General features: G+C 50.2%; 1 protein-coding gene across 1 annotated transcript in view; it reads left to right on the top strand.

The window, feature by feature from the left end:
* Nucleotides 1–11,801: 11,801 nt before the first annotated feature.
* LOC128704734 (golgin subfamily A member 6-like protein 7) overlaps nucleotides 11,802–24,848 on the top strand; it is a 26,132-nt gene continuing 13,085 nt past the window's right edge. Inside the window, exon 1 of the mRNA XM_070081468.1 lies at nucleotides 11,802–12,739. Within this exon, the coding sequence (XP_069937569.1) occupies nucleotides 12,658–12,739 (82 nt within the window). The 5' untranslated portion in view covers nucleotides 11,802–12,657. The remainder of the gene's footprint in view (nucleotides 12,740–24,848) is intronic.

Genomic DNA, 24,848 nt, shown 5'->3' with positions numbered 1-24,848 from the left:
ACATCCAGCTGCTGATATCACCAATATCAAGGCACCTTTAAAGGTCATTTACCAAGTGAATATCAAGACACCACAACCAGAATCAAGGTACTTTCCTTTAAGATCATTTACCAAGAGAATATCAAGACACCACCACAACCAGAATCAAGGTACCTTCCTTAAAGGTCATTTACCAAGTGAATATCAAGACACCACAACCAGAATCAAGGTACTTTCCTTAAAGATCACTTACCAAGAGAATATCAAGACACCACCACAACCAGAATCAAGGTACCTTCCTTAAAGGTCATTTACCAAGTGAATATCAAGACACCACAACCAGAATCAAGGTACTTTCCTTAAAGATCATTTACCAAGAGAATATCAAGACACCACCACAACCAGAATCAAGGTACCTTCCTTAAAGGTCATTTACCAAGTGAATATCAAGACACCACAACCAGAATCAAGGTACTTTCCTTAAAGATCATTTACCAAGAGAATATCAAGACACCACCACCACCAGAATCAAGGTACCTTCCTTAAAGGTCATTTACCAAGTGAATATCAAGACACCACAACCAGAATCAAGGTACTTTCCTTAAAGATCATTTACCAAAAGAATATCAAGACACCACCACTACCAGAATCAAGGTACCTTCCTTAAAGGTCATTTACCAAGAGAATATCAAGACACCACCACCACCAGAATCAAGGTACCTTCCTTAAAGGTCATTTACCAAGATAATATCAAGACACCACCACCACCAGAATCAAGGTACCTTCCTTAAAGGTCATTTACCAAGATAATATCAAGACACCACCACCACCAGAATCAAGGTACCTTCCTTAAAGGCCATTTACCAAGTGAATATCAAGTCACCTCCACCAGAATCAAGGCACCTCCTTTAAGGGCAATCCTAAAAGTCCATCAAGGCACAAACAAACATTCTTACATAAACATGCCTTGATATCACGTCATCTTGCCCCTACGATTGCAAGGTCCAGCAAAATGAGTCATCAACTCACTGGTATCAAGAGCCTAACCTTTGCAACAGATTCAAAGATAACAGTTCACAGGTTTCAATCTTGATTGAGAGGTTTCAAAAAGGTTTCAACTTGAACCTGCCAGAGATCTAGACGTCTACCATAACACTGGTATCTACTAGAGGTCTACCATAGCACTGGTATCTACTACAGGTCTACCATAACACTGGTATCTACTAGAGGTCTACCATAGCACTGGTATCTACTAGAGGTCTACCATAACACTGGTATCTACTAGAGGTCTACCATAGCACTGGTATCTACTAGAGGTCTACCATAACACTGGTATCTACTAGAGGTCTACCATAACACTGGTATCTACTAGAGGTCTACCATAACACTGGTATCTACTAGAGGTCTACCATAACAGTGGTATCTACTAGAGGTCTACCATAACACTGGTTTCTACAAGTGGTCTACCATAACACTGGTTTCTACTAGAGGTCTACCATAACACTGGTATCTACTAGAGGTCTACCATAACACTGGTATCTACTAGAGGTCTACCATAACACTGGTATCTACTACAGGTCTACCATAACAGTGGTATCTACTAGAGGTCTACCATAACACTGGTTTCTACAAGTGGTCTACCATAACACTGGTTTCTACTAGAGGTCTACCATAGCACTGGTATCTACTAGAGGTCTACCATAACAGTGGTATCTACTAGAGGTCTACCATAACACTGGTATCTACTAGAGGTCTACCATAACACTGGTATCTACTACAGGTCTACCATAACACTGGTATCTACTACAGGTGTACCATAACACTGGTATCTACTAGAGGTCTACCGTAACACTGGTATCTACTACAGGTCTACCATAGCACTGGTATCTACTAGAGGTCTACCATAACACTGGTATCTACTACAGGTCTACCATAACACTGGTATCTACTACAGGTCTACCATAACAGTGGTATCTACTAGAGGTCTACCGTAACACTGGTATCTACTAGAGGTCTACCATAACACTGGTATCTACTAGAGGTCTACCATAACAGTGGTATCTACTAGAGGTCTACCATAACACTGGTTTCTACAAGTGGTCTACCATAACACTGGTTTCTACTAGAGGTCTACCATAGCACTGGTATCTACTAGAGGTCTACCATAACAGTGGTATCTACTAGAGGTCTACCATAACACTGGTATCTACTAGAGGTCTACCATAACACTGGTATCTACTAGAGGTCTACCATAGCACTGGTATCTACTAGAGGTCTACCATAACAGTGGTATCTACTAGAGGTCTACCATAACACTGGTATCTACTAGAGGTCTACCATAACAGTGGTATCTACTAGAGGTCTACCATAACAGTGGTATCTACTAGAGGTCTACCATAACACTGGTATCTACTAGAGGTCTACCATAACACTGGTATCTACTAGAGGTCTACCATAACACTGGTGTATACTAGAGGTCTACCATAACACTGGTATCTACTAGAGGTCTACCATAACACTGGTATCTACTAGAGGTCTACCATAACACTGGTATCTACTAGAGGTCTACCATAGCACTGGTATCTACTAGAGGTCTACCATAACACTGGTATCTACTAGAGGTCTACCATAACACTGGTATCTACTAGAGGTCTACCATAGCACTGGTATCTACTAGAGGTCTAAAATAACACTGGTATCTACTAGAGGTCTACCATAGCACTGGTATCTACTAGAGGTCTACCATAACAGTGGTATCTACTAGAGGTCTACCATAACACTGGTATCTACTAGAGGTCTACCATAGCACTGGTATCTACTAGAGGTCTACCATAACACTGGTATCTACTAGAGGTCTACCATAGCACTGGTATCTACTAGAGGTCTACCATAACACTGGTATCTACTAGAGGTCTACCATAACAGTGGTATCTACTAGAGGTCTACCATAACACTGGTATCTACTAGAGGTCTACCATAGCACTGGTATCTACTAGAGGTCTACCATAACACTGGTATCTACTAGAGGTCTACCATAGCACTGGTATCTACTAGAGGTCTACCATAACACTGGTATCTACTAGAGGTCTACCATAACACTGGTTTCTACAAGTGGTCTACCATAGCACTGGTATCTACTAGAGGTCTACCATAGCACTGGTATCTACTAGAGGTCTACCATAACACTGGTATCTACTAGAGGTCTACCATAGCACTGGTATCTACTAGAGGTCTACCATAACACTGGTATCTACTAGAGGTCTACCATAACACTGGTATCTACTAGAGGTCTACCATAACAGTGGTATCTACTAGAGGTCTACCATAACACTGGTATCTACTAGAGGTCTACCATAGCACTGGTATCTACTAGAGGTCTACCATAACACTGGTATCTACTAGAGGTCTACCATAGCACTGGTATCTACTAGAGGTCTACCATAACACTGGTATCTACTAGAGGTCTACCATAGCACTGGTATCTACTAGAGGTCTACCATAACACTGGTATCTACTAGAGGTCTACCATAGCACTGGTATCTACTAGAGGTCTACCATAACACTGGTATCTACTAGAGGTCTACCATAGCACTGGTATCTACTAGAGGTCTACCATAACACTGGTATCTACTAGAGGTCTACCATAGCACTGGTATCTACTAGAGGTCTACCATAGCACTGGTATCTACTAGAGGTCTACCATAACACTGGTATCTACTAGAGGTCTACCATAACAGTGGTATCTACTAGAGGTCTACCATAACACTGGTATCTACTAGAGGTCTACCATAACAGTGGTATCTACTAGAGGTCTACCATAACACTGGTATCTACTAGAGGTCTACCATAACACTGGTATCTACTAGAGGTCTACCATAGCACTGGTATCTACTAGAGGTCTACCATAACACTGGTATCTACTAGAGGTCTACCATAACACTGGTTTCTACAAGAGGTCTACCATAACACTGCCCTCCACAAGGGGTCTACCATAACACTGCCCACCACAAGGGGTCTACCATAACACTGGCCTCCACAAGGGGTCTACCATAACACTGCCCACCACAAGGGGTCTACCATAACACTGGCCTCCACAAGGGGTCTACCATAACACTGCCCACCACAAGGGGTCTACCATAACACTGCCCACCACAAGGGGTCTACCATAACACTGCCCACCACAAGGGGTCTACCATAACACTGGCCTCCACAAGGGGTCTACCATAACACTGCCCACCACAAGGGGTCTACCATAACACTGCCCACCACAAGGGGTCTACCATAACACTGCCCTCCACAAGGGGTCTACCATAACACTGCCCTCCACAAGGGGTCTACCATAACACTGCCCTCCACAAGGGGTCTACCGTAACACTGGCCTCCACAAGGGGTCTACCATAACACTGGCCTCCACAAGGGGTCTACCGTAACACTGGCCTCCACAAGGGGTCTGCCATAACACTGCCCTCCACAAGGGGTCTACCATAACACTGCCCACCACAAGGGGTCTACCATAACACTGCCCTCCACAAGGGGTCTACCATAACACTGGCCTCCACAAGGGGTCTACCATAACACTGCCCACCACAAGGGGTCTACCATAACACTGCCCTCCACAAGGGGTCTACCATAACACTGCCCACCACAAGGGGTCTACCATAACAATGCCCTCCACAAGGGGTCTACCATAACACTGGCCTCCACAAGAGGTCTAACATAACACTGGCCTCCACAAGAGGTCTAACACTGGTCTACACAAACAAAAATAATCAGACGAGGCAATTAAATATCCTGAGATCCTGGCAGAGTGAAACATAGCAGGGAAGAGAGGAGCAGCCTCTCACTCTCCTGTAAGTTAGGATGCTGGAGTGAAACATAGCAGGGGAGAGAGGAGCAGCCTCTCACTCTCCTGTAAGTTAGGATGCTGGAGTGAAACATAGCAGGGGAGAGAGGAGCAGCCTCTCACTCTCCTGTAAGTTAGGATGCTGGAGTGAAACATAGCAGGGGAGAGAGGAGCAGCCTCTCACTCTCCTGTAAGTTAGGATGCTGGAGTGAAACATAGCAGGGGAGAGAGGAGCAACCTCTCACTCTCCTGTAAGTTAGGATGCTGGAGTGAAACATAGCAGGGGAGAGAGGAGCAGCCTCTCACTCTCCTGTAAGTTACGATGCTGGAGTTAGACAGTCAGTTTTTGCTGCTTAATGTCGATGCGTTCGTCAGTTAACTCTTTACTGTTGTGTCGGAGATGAGTGATTCCCTTATTGTTCAGGCAACCTCGTGTGTCAAGTTGTTGTGGGGGAAGTGTGTGTGTGTGTGTGTGTGTGTGTGTGTGTGTGTGTGTGTGTGTGTGTGTGTGTGTGTGTGTATGTATGTGTGTGTGTGTGTGTGTAACATTCGTGTAGTAGATAGAGTTTAAACCCCAGGCACCTGGGGTGAACAGGGGCAGCAGGTGTAAAGTAACATTCCCAACGTTTCCACTCGTGCCGGGGATCGAACCTCGTACCCTCAGTGTGTGAGCTGACATTAGAATTGGCGCCACGAGACTTGGCACCAATTCTAGCTCTGATTCTGGAAGTGGCACTATAATTAAAGCTAGAATTAGAGCTGGGATTACTGAACAGGGATACCTTTCTAGGATCACTGAACAGGGATACCTTCCTAGGATCACTGAACAGGGATACTTTTCTAGCATCACTGAACAGGGATACCTTCCTAGGATCACTGAACATTGATATCTTCCTAGGAACACTGAACAGGGATACCTTTCTAGGATCACTGAACAGAGATACCTTTCTTTGATCACTGAACAGGGATACCTTTCTAGGATCACTGAACATTGATATCTTCCTAGGAACACTGAACAGGGATACCTTCCTAAGATCACTGAACAGGGATACCTTCCTAGGATTACTGAACTGGGATACCTTCCTAGGATCACTGAAAAGGTGTACCTTTCTAGGATCACTGAACAGGGATACCTTTCTAGGATCACTGAACAGGGATACCATTCAAGGATGACTGAGCAGGGATACCTTTCTAGGATGACTGAACAGGGATACCTTTCTAGGATTACTGAACAGGGACACCTTTCTATGACCACTGAACAGGGATACCTACCTAGGATCACTAAACAGGGACACCTTTCTAGGATCACTGAACAGGGATACCTTTCTAGGATCACTGAACAGGGATACCTTTCCAGAATCACTAAGCAGGGATACCTTTCTAGTATCACTGAACAGGGATACCTTCCTAGGATCACTGAACAGGGATACCTTCTTAGGATCACTGATCAGGGATTCCTTCCTAGGATCACTGAAGAGGGATACCTTCCTAGGATCACTGAACAGGGATACCTTCCTAGGATCACTGAACAGGGATACCTTCCTAGGATCACTGAACAGGGATACCTTCCTAGGATCACTGAACAGGGATACCTTCCTAGGATCACTGAACAGGGATACCTTCCTAGGATTACTGAACAGGGATACCTTCCTAGGATCACTGAACAGGGATACCTTCCTAGGATCACTGAACAGGGATACCTTCCTAGGATCACTGAACAGGGATACCTTCCTAGGATTACTGAACAGGGATACCTTCCTAGGATCACTGAACAGGGATACCTTCCTAGGATCACTGAACAGGGATACCTTCCTAGGATTACTGAACAGGGATACCTTCCTAGGATCACTGAACAGGGATACCTTCCTAGGATCACTGAACAGGGATACTTTTCTAGCATCACTGAACAGGGATACCTTTCTAGGATCACTGAACATTGATATCTTCCTAGGAACACTGAACAGGGATACCTTTCTAGGATCACTGAACAGAGATACCTTTCTTTGATCACTGAACAGGGATACCTTTCTAGGATCACTGAACATTGATATCTTCCTAGGAACACTGAACAGGGATACCTTCCTAAGATCACTGAACAGGGATACCTTCCTAGGATTACTGAACAGGGATACCTTCCTAGGATCACTGAAAAGGTGTACCTTTCTAGGATCACTGAACAGGGATACCTTTCTAGGATCACTGAACAGGGATACCATTCAAGGATCACTGAGCAGGGATACCTTTCTAGGATGACTGAACAGGGATACCTTTCTAGGATTACTGAACAGGGATACCTTTCTATGACCACTGAACAGGGATACCTTCCTAGGATCACTGAACAGGATACCTTCCTAGGATCACTGAACAGGGATACCTTTCTAGCATCACTGAACAGAGATACCTTTCTAGGATCAAAGAACATTGATATCTTCCTAGGAACACTGAACAGGGATACCTTCCTAGGATCACTGAACAGAGATACCTTTCTTTGATCACTGAACAGGGATACCTTTCTAAGATCACTGAACAGAGATACCTTTCTAGGATCACTGAACATTGATATCTTCCTAGGAACACTGAACAGGGATACCTTCCTAGGATCACTGAACAGGCATACCTTCCTAGGATCACTGAACATTGATATCTTCCTAGGAACACTGAACAGGGATACCTTCCTAAGATATCTGAACAGGGATACCTTTCTAGGATTACTGAACAGGGATACCTTCCTAGGATCACTGAAAAGGTATACCTTTCTAGGATCACTGAACAGGGATGCCTTTCTAGGATCACTGAACAGGGATACCATTCAAGGATGACTGAGCAGGGATACCTTTCTAGGATGACTGAACAGGGATACCTTTCTAGGATTACTGAACAGGGATACCTTTCTATGACCACTGAACAGGGATACCTTCCTAGGATCACTGAACAGGGACACCTTTCTAGGATCACTGAACAGGGATACCTTTCTAGGATCACTGAACAGGGATACCTTTCCAGAATCACTAAGCAGGGATAGCTTTCTAGTATCACTGAACAGGGATACCTTCCTAGGATCACTGAACAGGGATACCTTCTTAGGATCACTGATCAGGGATTCCTTCCTAGGATCACTGAAGAGTGATACCTTCCTAGGATCACTGAACAGGGATACCTTCCTAGGATCACTGAACAGGGATACCTTTCTAGGATCACTGAACAGGGATACCTTTCTAGGATCACTGAACATGGATGCCTTCCTGGGATCACTGAACAGGGATACCTTCCTAGGATCACGGAACAGGGGTACCTTACTAGGATCACTGAACAGGGATACCTTTCTAGGATCACTGAACAGGGATACCTTCCTAGGATCACTGAACAGGGACACCTTCCTAGGATCACTGAACAGGGATACCTTTCTAGGATCACTGAACAGGGATACCTTTCTAGGATCACTGAACAGGGATACCTTTCTAGGATCACTAAGCAGGTATACCTTTTTAGGATCACTGAACAGGGATACCTTTCTAGGGTCACTGAACAGGGATGTCTTCCTAGGATCACTGAACAGGGATACCTTTCTAGGATAACTGAACAGGGATACCTTTCTAGGATCACTGAACAGGGATCTCTTCCTAGGATCACTGAACAGGGATACCTTTCTAGGATCACTGAACAGGGATACCTTCCTAGGATCACTGAACAGGGACACCTTCCTAGGATCACTGAACAGGGATATCTTTCTAGAATGAATGAACAGGGATACTTTTGTAGGACCACTGAACAGGGATACCTTTCTAGGATCACTAAACAGGGATACCTTAATAGTATCACTGAATAGGGATACCTTTCTAGTATCACTGAACAGGGATATCTTTCTAGGATCACTGAATAGGGATACCTTTCTAGGATCACTGAACATGAAGGTGAGAAGTGAAGGTGATTATGATGGTGAGAAGTGAAGGTGAGAAGTGAAGGTGATTATGATGGTGAGAAGTGAAGGTGAGAAGTGAAGGTGATTATGATGGTGAGAAGTGAAGGTGATTATGATGGTGAGAAGTGAAGGTGAGAAGTGAAGGTGATTATGATGGTGAGAAGTGAAGGTGAGAAGTGACGGTGATAGGAGGGAGGGTAGGAGGGAGGGTAGGAGTGGGGGTAGGAGGGAGAGTAGGAGGGAGGGTAGGAGGGAGGGTAGGAGGGAGGGTAGGAGGGAGGGTAGGAGGGAGGGGAGGGAGGGTAGGAGGGACGGTAGGAGGGAGGGTAGGAGGGAGGGTAGGAGGGAGGGTAGGAGGGAGGGTAGGAGGGAGGGTAGGAGGGAGGGTAGGAGGGTGGGTAGGAGGGTGGGTCGGAGGGAGGGTAGGAGGGAGGGTAGGAGGGGGGTAGGAGGGAGGGGGTAGGAGGGAGGGAGGAGGGAGGGTAGGAGGGAGGGTAGGAGGGAGGGTAGGACGGAATGTAGGAGGGAAGGTAGGAGGGAGGAGGGTAGGTAGGAGGGAGGGTAGGAGGGAGGGTAGGACTGAGGGCAGGAGGGAGGGTAGGAGGAAGGGTAGGAGGGAGGGTAGGAGGGAGGGTGGAGGGATGGTAGGAGGGAGGGTAGGAGGGAGGGTAGGAGGGGGAAGGTAGGAGGGAGGGTAGGAGGGAGGGTAGGAGGGAGGGTAGGAGGGAGGGTAGGAGGGAGGGAGGAGGGGGGTAGGAGGGAGGGTAGGAGGGAGGGTAGGAGGGAGGGTAGGAGGGAGTGTAGGAGGGAGGGTAGGAGGGAGGGTAGGAGGGAGTGTAGGAGGGAGTGTAGGAGGGAGGGTAGGAGGGAGGGTAGGAGGGAGGGTAGGAGGGAGTGTAGGAGGGAGGGTAGGAGGGAGGGTAGGAGGGAGGGTAGGAGAGAGGGTAGGAGGGAGGGTAGGAGGGAGGGTAGGAGGGAGGGTAGGAGGGAGGGTAGGAGGGAGGGTAGGAGAGAGGGTAGGAGGGAGGGTAGGAGGGAGGGTAGGAGGGAGTGTAGGAGGGAGGGTAGGAGGGAGGGTAGGAGGGAGGGTAGGAGGGAGGGTAGGAGGGAGGGTAGGAGGGAGGGTAGGAGGGAGGGTAGGAGGGAGGGTAGGAGGGAGGGTAGGAGGGAGGGTAGGAGGGAGGGTAGGAGGGAGGGTAGGAGGGAGGGTAGGAGGGAGGGTAGGAGGGAGGGTAGGAGGGAGGGTAGGAGGGAGGGTAGGAGGGAGGGTAGGAGGGAGGGTAGGAGGGAGGGTAGGAGGGAGGGTAGGAGGGAGGGTAGGAGGGGGTAGGAGGGAGGGTAGGAGGGAGGGTAGGAGGGAGGGTAGGAGGGAGGGTAGGAGTGGAGGGTAGGAGGGAGGGTAGGAGGGAGGGTAGGAGGGAGGGTAGGAGAGAGGGTAGGAGTGAGGGTAGGAGGGAGGGTAGGAGGGAGGGTAGGAGGGAGTGTAGGAGGGAGGGAGAGAGGGAGGGAGGGTAGGAGGGAGGGTAGGAGGGAGGGTAGGAGTGAGGGTAGGAGGGTAGGAGGGAGGGTAGGAGGAGGGGGGAGGAGGGAGGGTAGGAAGTAGGGGGAAGGTAGGAGGGAGGGTAGGAGGGAAGGGTAGGAGGGAAGGTAGGAGGGAGGGTAGGAGGGAGGGTAGGAGTGGGGGTAGGAGGGAGGGTAGGAGTGGGGGTAGGAGGGATGGTAGGAGGGAGGGTAGGAGAGAGGGTAGGAGGGAGTGTAGGAGGGAGTGTAGGAGTGAGGGTAGGAGGGAGGGTACGAGGGAGGGTAGGAGGGAGGGTAGGAGTGAGGGTAGGAGGGAGGGTAGGAGTGGGGGTAGGAGGGAGGGTAGGAGGGAGGGTAGGAGGGAGAGTAGGAGGGAGGGTAGGAGGGAGGGTAGGAGTCGGGGTAGGAGGGAGGGTAGGATGGAGGGTAGGATGATAGGAGGGAGTGTAGGAGGGAGGTTGGGGGTAGGAGGGTAGGAGGGAGGTTGGGGGAAGGAGGGAGGGTAGGAGTGGAGGTAGGAGGGAGGGTAGGAGGGAGGGTAGGTGGGAGGGTAGGAGGGTAGGAGGGAGGGTAGGAGGGAGGGTAGGAGGGATGGTAGAAGTGGGGGTAAGAGAGGGTAGGAGTGAGGTTTAGAGGGAGGGTAGGAGGGATGGTGGGAGGGAGGGAGGGTAGGGAGGAGGGTAGGAGGGAGGTTGGGGGGTAGGAGAGAGGGTAGGTGGGAGGGTAGGAGGGAGGTTGGGGGTAGGAGGGAGGGTAGAAGGGTGGGAATGTTGGAGGGCGAGAGAGTGATAGTAGTAGTGGTGGTTGTAGTGGTTGTAGTGGTTGTAGTGGTGGTAGTGGTGGTGATAGTGGTGGTAGTGGTGGTGATAGTGGTGGTAGTGGTGATAGTGGTGGTAGTGGTGATAGTGGTGGTAGTGGTGATAGTGGTGGTAGTGGTGATAGTGGTGGTAGTGGTGATAGTGGTGGCAGTGGTGATAGTGGTGGCAGTGGTGATAGTGGTGATAGTGGTGGTAGTGGTGATAGTGGTGGTAGTGGTGATAGTGGTGGTAGTGGTGATAGTGGTGGCAGTGGTGATAGTGGTGGCAGTGGTGATAGTGGTGGCAGTGGTGATAGTGGTGATAGTGCTGGTAGTGGTGATAGTGGTGGTAGTGGTGATAGTGGTGGTAGTGGTGATAGTGGTGGCAGTGGTGATAGTGGTGGTAGTGATGATAGTGGTGGGTGTGGTGATAGTGCTGGTAGTGGTGATAGTGCTGGTAGTGGTGATAGTGGTGGTAGTGGTAGTAGTGGTGGTGATAATGGTGGTAGTGGTGGTAGCACTGACGTCCAGGTGTTCAACTTCCACGACATCTGTTAGTGTTCCCTGTCCTCCTGGTGAGCTAGCTTCAAGTGTCTCTCTCTACAAGTGCCTCTCTCTACAAGTGCCTGTCTCACTACAAGTGCCTGTCTCTACAAGTGCCTGTCTCTCTCTTCAGGTGCCTGTCTCACTACAAGTGCCTGTCTCTACAAGTGCCTGTCTCTCTCTTCAAGTGCCTGTCTCACTACAAGTGCCTGTCTCTACAAGTGCCTGTCTCACTACAAGTGCCTGTCTCACTACAAGTACCTGTCTCACTACAAGTGCCTGTCTCACTACAAGTGCCTGTCTCACTACAAGTGCCTGTCTCACTACAAGTACCTGTCTCACTACAAGTGCCTGTCTCACTACAAGTGCCTGTCTCTCACTACAACTGCCTGTCACTACAAGTGCCTGTCTCTCACTACAACTGCCTGTCACTACAAGTGCCTGTCTCTCACTACAACTGCCTGTCACTACAAGTGCCTGTCTCTCACTACAACTGCCTGTCACTACAAGTGCCTGTCTCTCACTACAACTGCCTGTCACTACAAGTGCCTGTCTCACTACAAGTGCCTGTCTCTCACTACAACTGCCTGTCACTACAAGTCCCTGTATCTCACTACAAGTGCCTGTCTCTCACTACAACTGCCTGTCACTACAAGTGCCTGTCTCTCACTACAACTGCCTGTCACTACAAGTGCCTGTCTCTCACTACAACTGCCTGTCACTACAAGTGCCTGTATCTCACTACAACTGCCTGTCACTACAAGTGCCTGTCTCTCACTACAACTGCCTGTCACTACAAGTGCCTGTCTCTCACTACAACTGCCTGTCACTACAAGTGCCTGCCTACAAGTGCACTATAGCCCTACAAACCTACATATCAGTAAGAAAGACAGAGCAAGTTTTATCAGTGCCAGCCACACTATCAGTCTTCATGAGGCACTGAAGTAGTGCAGTGCCACCAGGAGCGCTAAAACCGCAAGAACCACTGAGAGTCAGGCTTGAAGGCTCGATCCTCTGTCCGTCAAGTCTGAAAGCCAGCAGACAGTGAAGGCGAAGATGAGCGCTGACAACAAGGAAGACGTGAATATGAACGAAAATGACAGCAGTAAGAAAATGAGCCAGCAGACAGCAGAAAAAGGTAAGAGTGCCAACAACACACACACACACACACACACACACACACACACACACACACACTAGATGGAAAGACAGTAAATGAAATGATGGAAATAGTAACCACTAAGTGCAGGGAGGCAGAGGAAAGGTTCATACCAAAAGGCAACAGAAAAAATGGTAAGACCAGAGTGAGCCCATGGTTTAACTGGAGGTGTAAAGAGGCCAAAGCCAAGTGTGCGAGAGCATGGAAAAGGTATAGAAGGCAAAGGACTCAAGAAAACAAGGAGCTGAGCAGAAGAACCAGAAACGAATATGCAAGGATAAGGAGAGAGGCCCAGAGGCAATACGAGAACGACATAGCATCAAAAGCCAAATCTGAACCAAAGTTGTTATACAGTCACATTAGGAGAAAAACAACAGTCAAGGACCAGGTAATCAGACTGAGGAAAGAAGGAAGGGAGCTGACGAAGAGTGACCAAGAAGTATGTAATGAACTAAACAAAAGATTTAGAGAAGTATTCACAATAGAGTCAGGAATGCTTCCAGCAAACTGTGGAGGTAGGGTGCACCAGCAGGCGCTGGACACAATACACATAACCAGGATAGAGGTAAAGAAACTGCTAGATGAATTCGATACCTCAAAGGCAGTGGGCCCAGATAACATATCTCCATGGATACTAAGAGAGGGAGCAGAGGAACTGTGTGTGCCATTAGCAGCAATCTTCAGTAAATCTATCGAAACAGGGCAGTTGCCTGAGGCGTGAAAGACGGCACATGTAGTTCAAATTTTTAAGAAAGGGGACAGACAGGCAGCATTAAACTACAGACCAGTGTCACTGACTTGTATAGTATGTAAAGTCATGGAAAAGATTATCAGGAGAAAAGTAGTGGAACAAATTGAAAAGATTTGGCTCATACATAACAGTCAGCATGGCTTCAGAGATGGGAAATCCTGTGTCACAAATTTACTTGAGTTCTACGATAAGGTAATAGAAGTAAGAGAGAGAGAGGGATGGGTAGATTGCATCTTTCTAGATTGCAAGAAGGCTTTTGACACAGTACCACACAAGAGACTGGTGCAAAAATTAGAGGAGCAGGCAGGAATAAAGGGGAAAGTACTGCAATGGATCAGGGAATACCTGACAGGAAGGAAACAACGTGTGTTGGTACGTGCTGAAGTGTCGGAGTGGACGAATGTGTCGAGTGGGGTTCCACAAGGTTCAGTCCTAGGCCCGGTGCTGTTTCTTGTATACGTGAATGACATGGTGGAAGGAATAGATTCAGAAGTGTCACTGTTCGCTGATGATGTGAAACTGATGAGGAGAATACAAGTGGGAGAGGATCAGTTAAGATTACAAGGGGATCTGGACAAACTACAAGTATGGTCCGACAAATGGCTCCTGGAGTTTAACCCCAGTAAGTGTAAGGTCATGAAGATTGGGGAAGGACACAGAAGACCGCAGACGGAGTACAGGTTAGGAAACCAACAGCTGCAAACGTCAGTTAAAGAAAAGGATCTTGGGGTAAGCATTATAACGAACATGTCCCCTGAGGCACACATCAATCAAATAACTGCTGCAGCATATGGGAGATTGGCAAACCTGAGATTGGCGTTTAGACATCTGAGTAAGGAGTCATTCACGACATTGTACACAGTGTACGTAAGGCCTATACTGGAATATGCAGCGCCAGTATGGAACCCTCACTTAGTCAAACACGTCACGAAATTGGAGAAAGTGCAAAAATTTGCAACACGATTAGTCCCGGAACTGAGGGGTATGTCTTATGAGGAGAGGTTAAGGGAACTCAACCTGATGACACTAGAGGATAGGAGGGATAGAGGGGACATGATAACAACGTATAAAATACTAAGAGGCATTGACAAGGTGGACAAGGATCGAATGTTTCAGAGATGGGATACAGAAACAAGGGGACACAATTGGAAGCTGAAAACCCAGATGAGTCATAGGGATGTTAGGAAGTATTTCTTTAGTCTTAGAGTTGTCAGGAACTGGAATAATCTGGAGAGTGAAGTAGTGGAAGCAAGTTCCATAAACAGCTTTAAGAAGAGGTATGACAAACATCATGGAGCAGGGAGAGAGTGAATTAGAATCGACCAGTGAAGAGGCGGGGCCATGAGCTATGACTCGACCCCTGCAACCACATATAGGTGAGTACATATAGGTGAGTACAGCACTTTTTTCCCCAGTCTTGGAAAATCAGCTTGCGCCTTATATGCTCAAAATCAGGATCAAGGGTAGACTTACCTCTCCAAGGTCCTAGCCTCCCCAAGGTCCTAGCCTCCCCAAGATCCTAGCCTCCCCAAGGTCCTAGCCTCCTCAAGATCATAGCCTCTCCAAGATTCTAGCCTCCCCAAGATCCTAGCCTCCCCAAGGTCCTAGCCTCCTCAAGATCATAGCCACTCCAAGATTCTAGCCTCCCCACGAACCTAGCCTCCCCAAGATCCTAGCCTCCCCAAGGTCCTAGCCTCCTCAAGATCATAGCCTCTCCAAGATTCTAGCCTCCCCAAGAACCTAGCCTCCCCAAGATCCTAGCTTCTCCAAGATCCTAGCCTCCCCATGATCCTAGCATCCTCAAGATCCTAGCCTCCCCAAGATCCTAGCCTCCCCAAGATCCTAGCCTCCCCAAGGTCCTAGCCTCCTCAAGTTCCTAGCCTCCCCAAGATCATAGCCTCTCCAAGATTCTAGCCTCCCCAAGATCCTAGCCTCCCCAGGATCCTAGCCTCCCCAAGATCCTAGCCTCCCCAAGTTCCTGGCCTCCCCAAGATCCTAGCCTCCCAAGATTCTAGCCTCCCCAAGATCATAGCCTCCCCAAGATCCTAGCCTCCCAAGATTCTCGCCTCCCCAAGATCATAGCCTCCCAAGATTCTAGCCTCCCCAAGATCATAGCCTCCCCAAGGTCCTAGCCTCCCCAAGCTCCTAGCCTCCCCAAGATCCTAGCCTTCCCAAGGTCTTAGCCTCCCCAGGATCCTAGCCTCCCCAAGATCCTAGCCTCCCCAAGTTCCTGGCCTCCCCAAGATCCTAGCCTCCCAAGATTCTAGCCTCCCCAAGATCATAGCCTCCCAAGATTCTAGCCTCCCCAAGATCATAGCCTCCCCAAGGTCCTAGCCTCCCCAAAATCCTAGCCTCCCCAAGTTCAAAGCCTCTCCAAGATTCTAGCCTCCCCAAGATCCTAGCCTCCCCAAGCTCCTAACCTCCTCAAGATCCTAGCCTCCCCATGATCCTAGTCTCCTCAAGATCCTAGCCTCCCCAAGATCCTAGCCTCCCCAAGATCCTAGTCTCCCCAAGGTCCTAGCCTCCCCAAGATCCTAGACTCTCCAAGATCCTAGCCTCCGCAAGATCCTAGCCACTCCAGGATCCTAGCCTCCTCAAGATCCTAGACTCTCCAAGATCCTAGCCTCCCCAAGATCCTAGCCACTCCAGGCTCCTAACCTCCTCAAGATCCTAGCCTCCCCATGATCCTAGCCTCCCCAAGATCCTAGCCTCCCCAAGATCCTAGCCTCCTCAGGATCCTAGCCTCCCCAAGATCCTAGCCTCCCCAAGATCCTAGCCTCCCCAAGATCATAGCCTCCCCAGGATCCTAGCCTCCCCAAGATCCTAGCCTCCCCAAGGTCCTAGACTCCCCAAGGTCCTAGCCTCCCCAAGATCCTAGCCACCCCAAGATCCTAGCCTCCCCAAGGTCCTATCCTCCCCAAAAACCTAGCCTTCCCAAGATCATAGCCTCTCCAAGATTCTAGCCTCCCCAAAATCATAGCCTCCCCAAGATCCTAGCCTCTCCAAGATCCTGGCCTCCCCAAGATCATAGCCTCCCCAAGGTCCTAGCCTCCCCAAGGTCCTAGCCTCCCCAAGATCCTAGCCTCCCCAAGATCCTAGCCTCCCCAAGGTCCTAGCCTCCCCAAGGTCCTAGCCTCCCCAAGATCCTAGCCTCCCCAAGATCCTAGCCTCTCCAAGATCCTAGCCTCCCCAAGATCCTAGCCTCCCCAAGATCCTAGCCTCCCCAAGATCCTAGCCTCCTCAAGATCCTAGCCTCCCCAAGAGCCTAGCCTCCCCAAGATCCTAGCCACTCCAAGATCCTAGCCTCCCCAAGATCCTAGCCTCTCCGAGATCCTAGCCTCACCAAGCTCATAGCCTCTCCAAGATCCTAGCCTCCCCAAGATCATAGCCTCCCCAGGATCCTAGCCTCCCCAAGATCTTAGCCTCCCCAAGGTCCTAGCCTCCCCAAGGTCCTAGTCTCCCCAAGATCCTAGCCTCCTCAGGATCCTAGCCTCCCCAAGGTCCTAGCCTCCCCAAGATCCTAGCCTCCCCAAGATCATAGCCTCTCCAAGATTCTAGCCGCCCCAAGGTCATAGCCTCCCCAAGATCCTAGCCTCCCCAAGGTCCTAGCCTCCCCAAGATCCTAACCTCCCAAAGATCCTAGCCTCCCTAAGATTCTAGCCTCTTCAAGATCCTAGCCTCCTCAAGATTCTAGCCTCTCCAAGATCCTAGCCTCCCCAAGGTCCTAGCCTCCCCAAGATCCTAGCCTCTCCAAGATCCTAGCCTCCCCAAGATCCTAGCCTCCCCAAGATCCTAGCCTCTCCAAGATCTTCGCCTTCACAAGATCCTAGCCTCACCAAGGTCCTAGCCTCCCCAAGATCCTAACCTCCCCAATATCCTAGCCTCCCTAAGATTCTAGCCTCTTCAAGATCCTAGCCTCCTCAAGATTCTAGCCTCTCCAAAATCCTAGCCTTCCCAAGATACTAGCCTCTCCAAGATCCTAGCCTCCCCAAGATCCTAGCCTCCCCAAGGTCCTGGCCTCCCCAAGATCCTAGCCTTCCCAAAGTCCTAGCCTTCCCAAGGTCCTAGCCTTCCCAAGGTCCTAGCCTCCCCAAGGTCCTAGCCTTCCCAAAGTCCTAGCCTTCCCAAGGTCCTAGCCTTCCCAAAGTCCTAGCCTCCCCAAGGTCCTGGCCTCCCCAAGATCCTAGCCTCCCAAGATTCTAGCCTCCCAAAGATCATAGCCTCCCCAAGATCCTAGCCTCACCAAGATCCTAGCCTCCCCAAGGTCCCAGCCTCCCTAAGGTCCTAGCCTCCCCAGGATCCTAGCCTCCCCAAGATCCTAGCCTCCCCAAGATCCTGGCCTCCCCAAGAGCCTCCTAGCCTCCCCAAGATCCTAGCCTCCCCAAGGTCCCAGCCTCCCCAAGGTCCTAGTCTCCCATAGGTCATAGCCTCCCATAGGTCATAGCCTCCCATAGGTCATAGCCTCCCCTAGGTCCTAGCCTCCCCTAGGTCCTAGCCTCCCCAAGGTCCTAGCTTCTCCAAGGTTCTAGCTTCTCCAAGGTCCTAGCTTCCCCAAGGTCCTAGCCTCCCCAAGGTCCTAGCCTTCCAAAGGTACTAGCCTCCCCAAGGTCATAGCCTTCCCAAGGTCCTAGCCTCCCCAAGGTCCTAGCCTTCCCAAGGTCTTAGCCTCCACAAGGTCCTAGCTTCCCCTAGGTTCTAGCCTCCCCAAGGTCCCAGCCTCCCCAAGGTCCTAGTCTCCCATAGGTCATAGCCTCCCATAGGTCATAGCCTCCCATAGGTCATAGCCTCCCATAGGTCATAGCCTCCCCTAGGTCCTAGCCTCCCCTAGGTCCTAGCCTCCCCAAGGTCCTAGCCTCCCTAAGGCCTCCTAGCCTCCTCAAGATTCTAGCCTCTCCAAGATCCTAGCCTTCCCAAGGTCCTAGCCTCTCCAAGATCCTAGCCTCCCCAAGATCCTAGCCTCCCCAAGGTCCTGGCCTCCCCAAGATCCTAGCCTCCCAAGATTCTACCCTCCACAAGATCATAGCCTCCCAAGATTCTGGCCTCCCCAAGATCCTAGCCTCCCCAAGGTCCTAGCCTCCCCAAGATCCTAGCCTTTCCAAGGTCCTAGCCTCCCCAAGGTCCTAGCCTCCCCAGGATCCTAGCCTCCCCAAGATCCTAGCCTCCCCAAGTTCCTGGCCTCCCCAAGATCCTAGCCTCCCAAGATTCTAGCCTCCCCAAGATCATAGCCTCCCAAGATTCTAGCCTCCCCAAGATCATAGCCTCCCCCAGATCCTAGCCTCCCCAATATCCTAGCCTCCCCAAGATCAAAGCCTCTCCAAGGTCCTAGCCTCCCCAAGATCCTAGCCTCCCCAGTCCCAAAGATCCTAGCCTCCCCAAGATCCTAGCCTCCCAAGATCCTAGCCTCCCCAAGATCCTAGCCTCCCCAAGATCCTAGCCTCCCCAAGGTCCTAGCCTCCCCAAGGTCCTACCCTCCACAAGATCATAGCCTCCCAAGATTCTGGCCTCCCCAAGATCCTAGCCTCCCCAAGGTCCTAGCCTCCCCAAGATCCTAGCCTTTCCAAGGTCCTAGCCTCCCCAAGGTCCTAGCTTCCCCTAGGTTCTAGCCTCCCCAAGATCATATCCTCCCCAAGGTTCTAGCCTCCCCAAGATCCTAGCCTCCCCAAGGTCCTGGCCTCCCCAAGATCCTAGCCTCCCAAGATTCTAGCCTCCCAAAGATCATAGCCTCCCCAAGATCCTAGCCTCCCCAAGAGCCTCGCCTCCCCAAGATCCTAAGCCTTCCCAAGGTCCTAGCCTCCCCAAGATCCTAGCCTCCCCAGTCCTAGCCTTCCTCAAGATCCTAGCCTCCCCAAGATCCTAGCCTTCCTCAAGAGTCCTAGCCTCCCCAAGATCCTAGCCTTCCCAAGATCCTAGCCTCCCCAAGGTCCTAGCCTTCCCAAGGTCCTAGCCTCTCCAAGATCCTAGCCTCCCCAAGATCCTAGCCTCCTAAGATACTAGCCTCCCAAAGATCCTAGCCCTAGCCTCCCAAAGATCATAGCCTCCCCAAGATCCTAGCCTCCCCAAGATCCTAGCCTCCTCAAGGTCCCAGCCTCCCTAAGGTCCTAGCCTCCCCAGGATCCTAGCCTCCCCAAGATCCTAGCCTCCCCAAGTTCCTGGCCTCCCCAAGAACCTAGCCTCCCAAGATTCTAGCCTCCCCAAGATCATAGCCTCCCAAGATTCTAGCCTCCCCAAGATCATATCCTCCCCAAGGTTCTAGCCTCCCCAAGATCCTAGCCTCCCCAAGGCCTCCCAAGATACTAGCCTCCCCAAGATCCTAGCCTCCCCAAGATCCGAGCCTCCCCAAGGTCCTGGCCTCCCCAAGATCCTAGCCTCCCAAGATTCTAGCCTCCCCAAGATCCTAGCCTCCCCAAGATCCTAGCCTCCCCAAGGTCCTAGCCTCCCCAAGATCCTAGCCTCCCAAAGATCCTAGCCTCCCCAAGATCCTAGCCTCTCCAAGATCTTCGCCTCCCCAAGATCCCAGCCTCCAGGCCTAGCCTCCCCAAGTTCCTAGCCACCAAGAACCTAGCCTCCCAAGATTCTAGCCTCCCCAAGATCATAGCCTCCCAAGATTCTAGCCTCCCCAAGATCATAGCCTCCCCCAGATCCTAGCCTCCCCAAGATCCTAGCCTCCCCAAGATCAAAGCCTCTCCAAGATTCTAGCCTCCCCAAGATCCTAGCCTCCCCAGTCTCCTAACCTCCTCAAGATCCTAGCCTCCCCAAGATCCTAGCCTCCTCAAGATCCTAGCCTCCCCAAGATCCTAGCCTCCCCAAGATCCTAGCCTCCCCAAGGTCCTAGCCTCCCCAAGGTCCTAGCCTCCCCAAGATCATAGCCTCCCCAAGATCCTAGCCTCTCTAAGATACTAGCCTCCCCAAGATCCTAGCCACTCCAGGATCCTAGCCTCCCCAAGATCCTAGCCACTCCAAGATCCTAGCCTCCCCAAGATCCTAGCCTCTCCAAGATCCTAGCCTCACCAAGATCATAGCCTCTCCAAGATCCTAGCCTCCCCAAGATCCTAGCCTCCCCAAGATCCTAGCCTCCTCAGGATCCTAGCCTCCCCAAGATCCTAGCCTCCCCAAGATTCTAGCCTCCCCAAGATCCTAGCCTCCCCAGGATCCTAGCCTCCAAGATCCTAGCCTCCCCAAGGTCCTAGCCTCCCCAAGGTCCTAGCCTCCCCAAGATCCTAGTTACCCCAAGTTCCTAGCCTCCCCAATTTCCTAGCCTCTCCAAGAACCTAGCCTCCCCAAGATCATAGCCTTTCCAATATCCTAGCCTCCCCAAGATCATAGCCTCCCCAAGATCCTAGCCTCTCCAAGATCCTAGCCTCCCCAAGATCATAGCCTCCCCAAGGTCCTAGCCTCCCCAAGGTCCTAGCCTCCCCAAGATCCTAGCCTCCCCAGGATCCTAGCCTCCCCAAGGTCCTAGCCTCCCCAAGATCATAGCCTCCCCAAGATCCTAGCCTCTCCAGGATCCTAGCCTCCCCAAGATCCTAGAATCCCCAAGATCCTAGCCTCTCCAAGATCTTCGCCTTCACAAGATCCTAGCCTCTCCCAAGATCCTAGCCTCCCCAAGGTCCTAGCCTCCCCAAGGTCCTAGGCACCCCAAGATCCTAGCGACCCCAAGGTCCTAGCCTCCCCAAGGTCCTAGCCTCCCCAAGATCCTAGTTACCCCAAGATCCTAGCCTCCCCAAGGTCCTAGCCTCCCCAAGGTCCTAGCCTCCCCAAGATCCTAGTTACCCCAAGATCCTAGCCTCCCCAAGGTCCTAGCCTCTCCAAGAACCTAGCCTCCCCAAGATCATAGTCTCTTCAAGATTCTAGCCTCCCCAAGATCATAGCCTCTCCAAGATCCTAGCCTCTTCAAGATCCTAGCCTCCCCAAGATCATAGCCTCCCCAAGGTCCTAGCCTCCCCAAGGTCCTAGCCTCCCCAAGATCCTAGCCTCCCCAAGTTCCTAGCCTCCCCAAGGTCCTAGCCTCCCCAAGATCCTAGCCTCCCCAAGATCCTAGCCTCCTCAGGATCCTAGCCTCCCCAAGATCCTAGCCTCCCCAAGGTCCTAGCCTTCACAAGATCCTAGCCTTCCCAAGATCCTAGCCTCTCCAAGATCCTAGCCTCCCCAAGATCCTAGCCTCCCCATGATTCTAGCCTCCTCAAGATCCTAGCCTCCTCAAGATCCTAGCCTCTCCAAGATCCTAGCCTCCCCAAGACCCTAGCCACTCCAAGATCCTTACCTCCCCATGTTCCTAGCCTCCCCAAGATCCTAGCCTCCCCAAGGTCCTAGCCTCGACCACCCTACTCGGAAGATTGTTCCACACATCCACAACTCTTACAAAACCAGTACGTACCATAACGGAGGATCGAGCCTTTGAAAACTAATCCAAGGTCACCCGAGAGTATTTGAAAATGGGAAATAGAATAGTGAACCCGGAGAAAGAAGATGTACAGGTCTGGAAGCTGAGGTTTTGTGATATATTGTATTAAGAGAATATTTTCTACGGTTCACTGAACACTTTGAACCAACAGGAGAATATTTATTATTGTTGTAGCTTTGAGAGTTAAAGAATAATTTTAAAATTTGGAGAGAGACAATAAGAATGAGAGAGGTGGAGACAATGAGAGAGGAAGGGGCAATAAGGATGAATGAGGCGGAGACAATGAGAAAGAGAGGAAGAGACAATAAGAATGAGAGAGGAGGAGACAATGAGAAAAAGAGGCAGAGACAATAAGAATGAGAGAGGAGGAGACAAAGAGAAAGAGAGGCAGAGACAATAAGAATGAGAGAGGCGGAGGCAATAAGAGAGGCAGAGACAATAAGAATGAGAGAGGAGGAGACAATGAGAAAGAGAGGCAGAGACAATAAGAATGAGAGAGGCGGAGACAATAAGAGAGGCAGAGACAATAAGAATGAGAGAGGAGGAGACAATGAGAAAGAGAGGCAGAGACAATAAGAATGAGAGAGGCGGAGACAATGAGAAATAGAGGCAGAAACAATGAGAATGAGAGAGGCAAGAGAAAGAGAACACACAACCCAGCCATGATCTACAACACTTGTATAATGAACACACAACCCAGCAATATCCTGCAACACAACACGTCCTCCAACACACTAAACTCTTCACATGTTGCAACTGATAACAACTCAGCAGTCACAGCAGAACTGTTGCAGTTCTCGGTAATGTTGACAAATGTTCACCTAGTGTTCGTGATCACCAGAACTGACCCAGCATAACAGTCATGTCCAACCTGCTGCCACAGCCAGTTCCTTCATATACATTCCTTAAGCTGTGTCTTTAACTGGAATATGTGTGTGTATATATAGATGCAACTATGTTACAGGTATCTTTATTCCGGAACGTTTCGCCTTCACGTAAGGATTCTTCAGTCGAATACAGAGGCAACAGAATCAGTAGAGATGTGAAGATGAAGTAATCAGTCTCTCAGCCTTAAAGACGTACTATTGGGGTGGTCAGTCCCTTAGGAAGAGTCCAGCTTCATGGTCTGGAACAAGGTGGTCAGTCACTCAGCCTGGAGAAGAGTTCAGCTCCATGGTCTGGAACAAGGTGGTCAGTCACTCAGCCTGGAGAAGAGTTCAGCTCCATGGTCTGGAACAAGGTGGTCAGTCCCTCAGCCTGGAGAAGAGTTCAGCTCCATGGTCTGGAACAAGGTGGTCAGTCCCTCAGCCTGGAGAAGAGTTCAGCTCCATGGTCTGGAACAAGGTGGTCAGTCCCTCAGCCTGGAGAAGAGTTCAGCTCCATGGTCTGGAACAAGGTGGTCAGTCACTCAGCCTGGAGAAGAGTCCAGCTCCATGGTCTGGAACAAGGTGGTCAGTCCCTCAGCATGGAGAAGAGTCCAGCTCAATGGTCTGGAACAAGGTGGTCAGCTCCTCAGCCTGGAGAAGAGTCCAGCTCCATGGTCTGGAACAAGGTGGTCAGTCCCTCAGCCTGGAGAAGAGTTCAGCTCCATGGTCTGGAACAAGATGGTCAGTCCCTCAGCCTGGAGAAGAGTCCAGCTTCATGGTCTGGAACAAGGTGGTCAGTCCCTCTGCCTGGAGAAGAGTCCAGCACCATGGTCTGGAACAAGGTGGTCAGTCCCTCTGCCTGGAGAAGAGTCCAGCACCATGGTCTGGAACAAGATGGTCAGTCCCTCAGCCTGGAGAAGATTCCCATATGTTTCCATAGTGTCTCAATTCTTCATACACTGAGATATACACCTCTTAGTGTGATAGATAAGACACATAGGCAACATTTAGGCACACACACACACACACACACACACTCACACACACACACACACAACAGACAACAACAGAGCCCAAGGAAAGCCGAGAAGGGAAAATGACAGGCCACTGAGCCCAAGTACATTAGCCAGTGAAACTGATGAAAGGAAAGCTGCAGTGGAGGAAACCAAATTAAATGAGGGGATACACAGGGATATGCAGTGGGAGAATGAAAGGGTGAGGTCAGTCTTTGTGTATGGGCTCCAGGAAGTCGAAGGGGAAACATATGAAGCAAGAAAACAAGGGGAAAAAAAAGCAATTGAAAGCATCATGAAAGCAATAGGAGAAGACGATATGACCCAGCTGGAAAATTTTCGGAGAATAGGGGGGTTTGTAAAAAAAAGAACCCGGCCAGTGAGAGTGACCTTCAAGGCAGAAGCGACTCGGACCAGGATCCTGCAGGAGAAAGCACGATTAAGGGACATGACGGCATACAGGAAGGTGTATCTCGACCGCGACAGAACACAAGAAGAAAGGAAGAAACTGAGAGAGATGGTACAAAGGCGAAAGGAGGAAAGAGAGGGGATGGAGAAGACAGACAGGAGATCCCAGACCCAGGAAGAAGATCAAATACAGCCTCCCTCACAACTTTCTATAGAAGCCTCCCAACCAGGTCAACCCCAGTGCAACCAAACACTCTAAATCAAAACACCCATGCCACATCCAATGCCCCCACCCACTACATTACAAACTTCACCCCCACAGCAACAACCCATAGTTCCTTACCTGGTCTCCCACTTCCCCCACCCCAATATACTTCCCAGACCACAGTATTAGAAAAGAAGTTGAAGGTGTGGTATACAAATGCAGATGGAATAACAAACAAGTATGAGGAGTGGCACGAAAGAATCAAAGAGACATCCCCAGACATAATAGCACTCACAGAAACAAAACTCACCAGAATAATAACAGATTCAATCTTTCCATCCGGATATCAAATCTTCAGGAAAGACAGAGGGAGGAGAGGGGGAGGAGGAGTTGCACTGCTCATTAAAAACCAGTGGGGTTTTGAGAAAATGGAAGGAATGGATG

Source organism: Cherax quadricarinatus, unplaced genomic scaffold (assembly GCF_038502225.1).
Source record: "Cherax quadricarinatus isolate ZL_2023a unplaced genomic scaffold, ASM3850222v1 Contig2823, whole genome shotgun sequence".
NCBI lineage: Eukaryota > Metazoa > Arthropoda > Malacostraca > Decapoda > Parastacidae > Cherax > Cherax quadricarinatus.
Note: the sequence above shows the minus strand (reverse complement) of the source record. Positions and strands in the feature narration are given on the sequence as shown.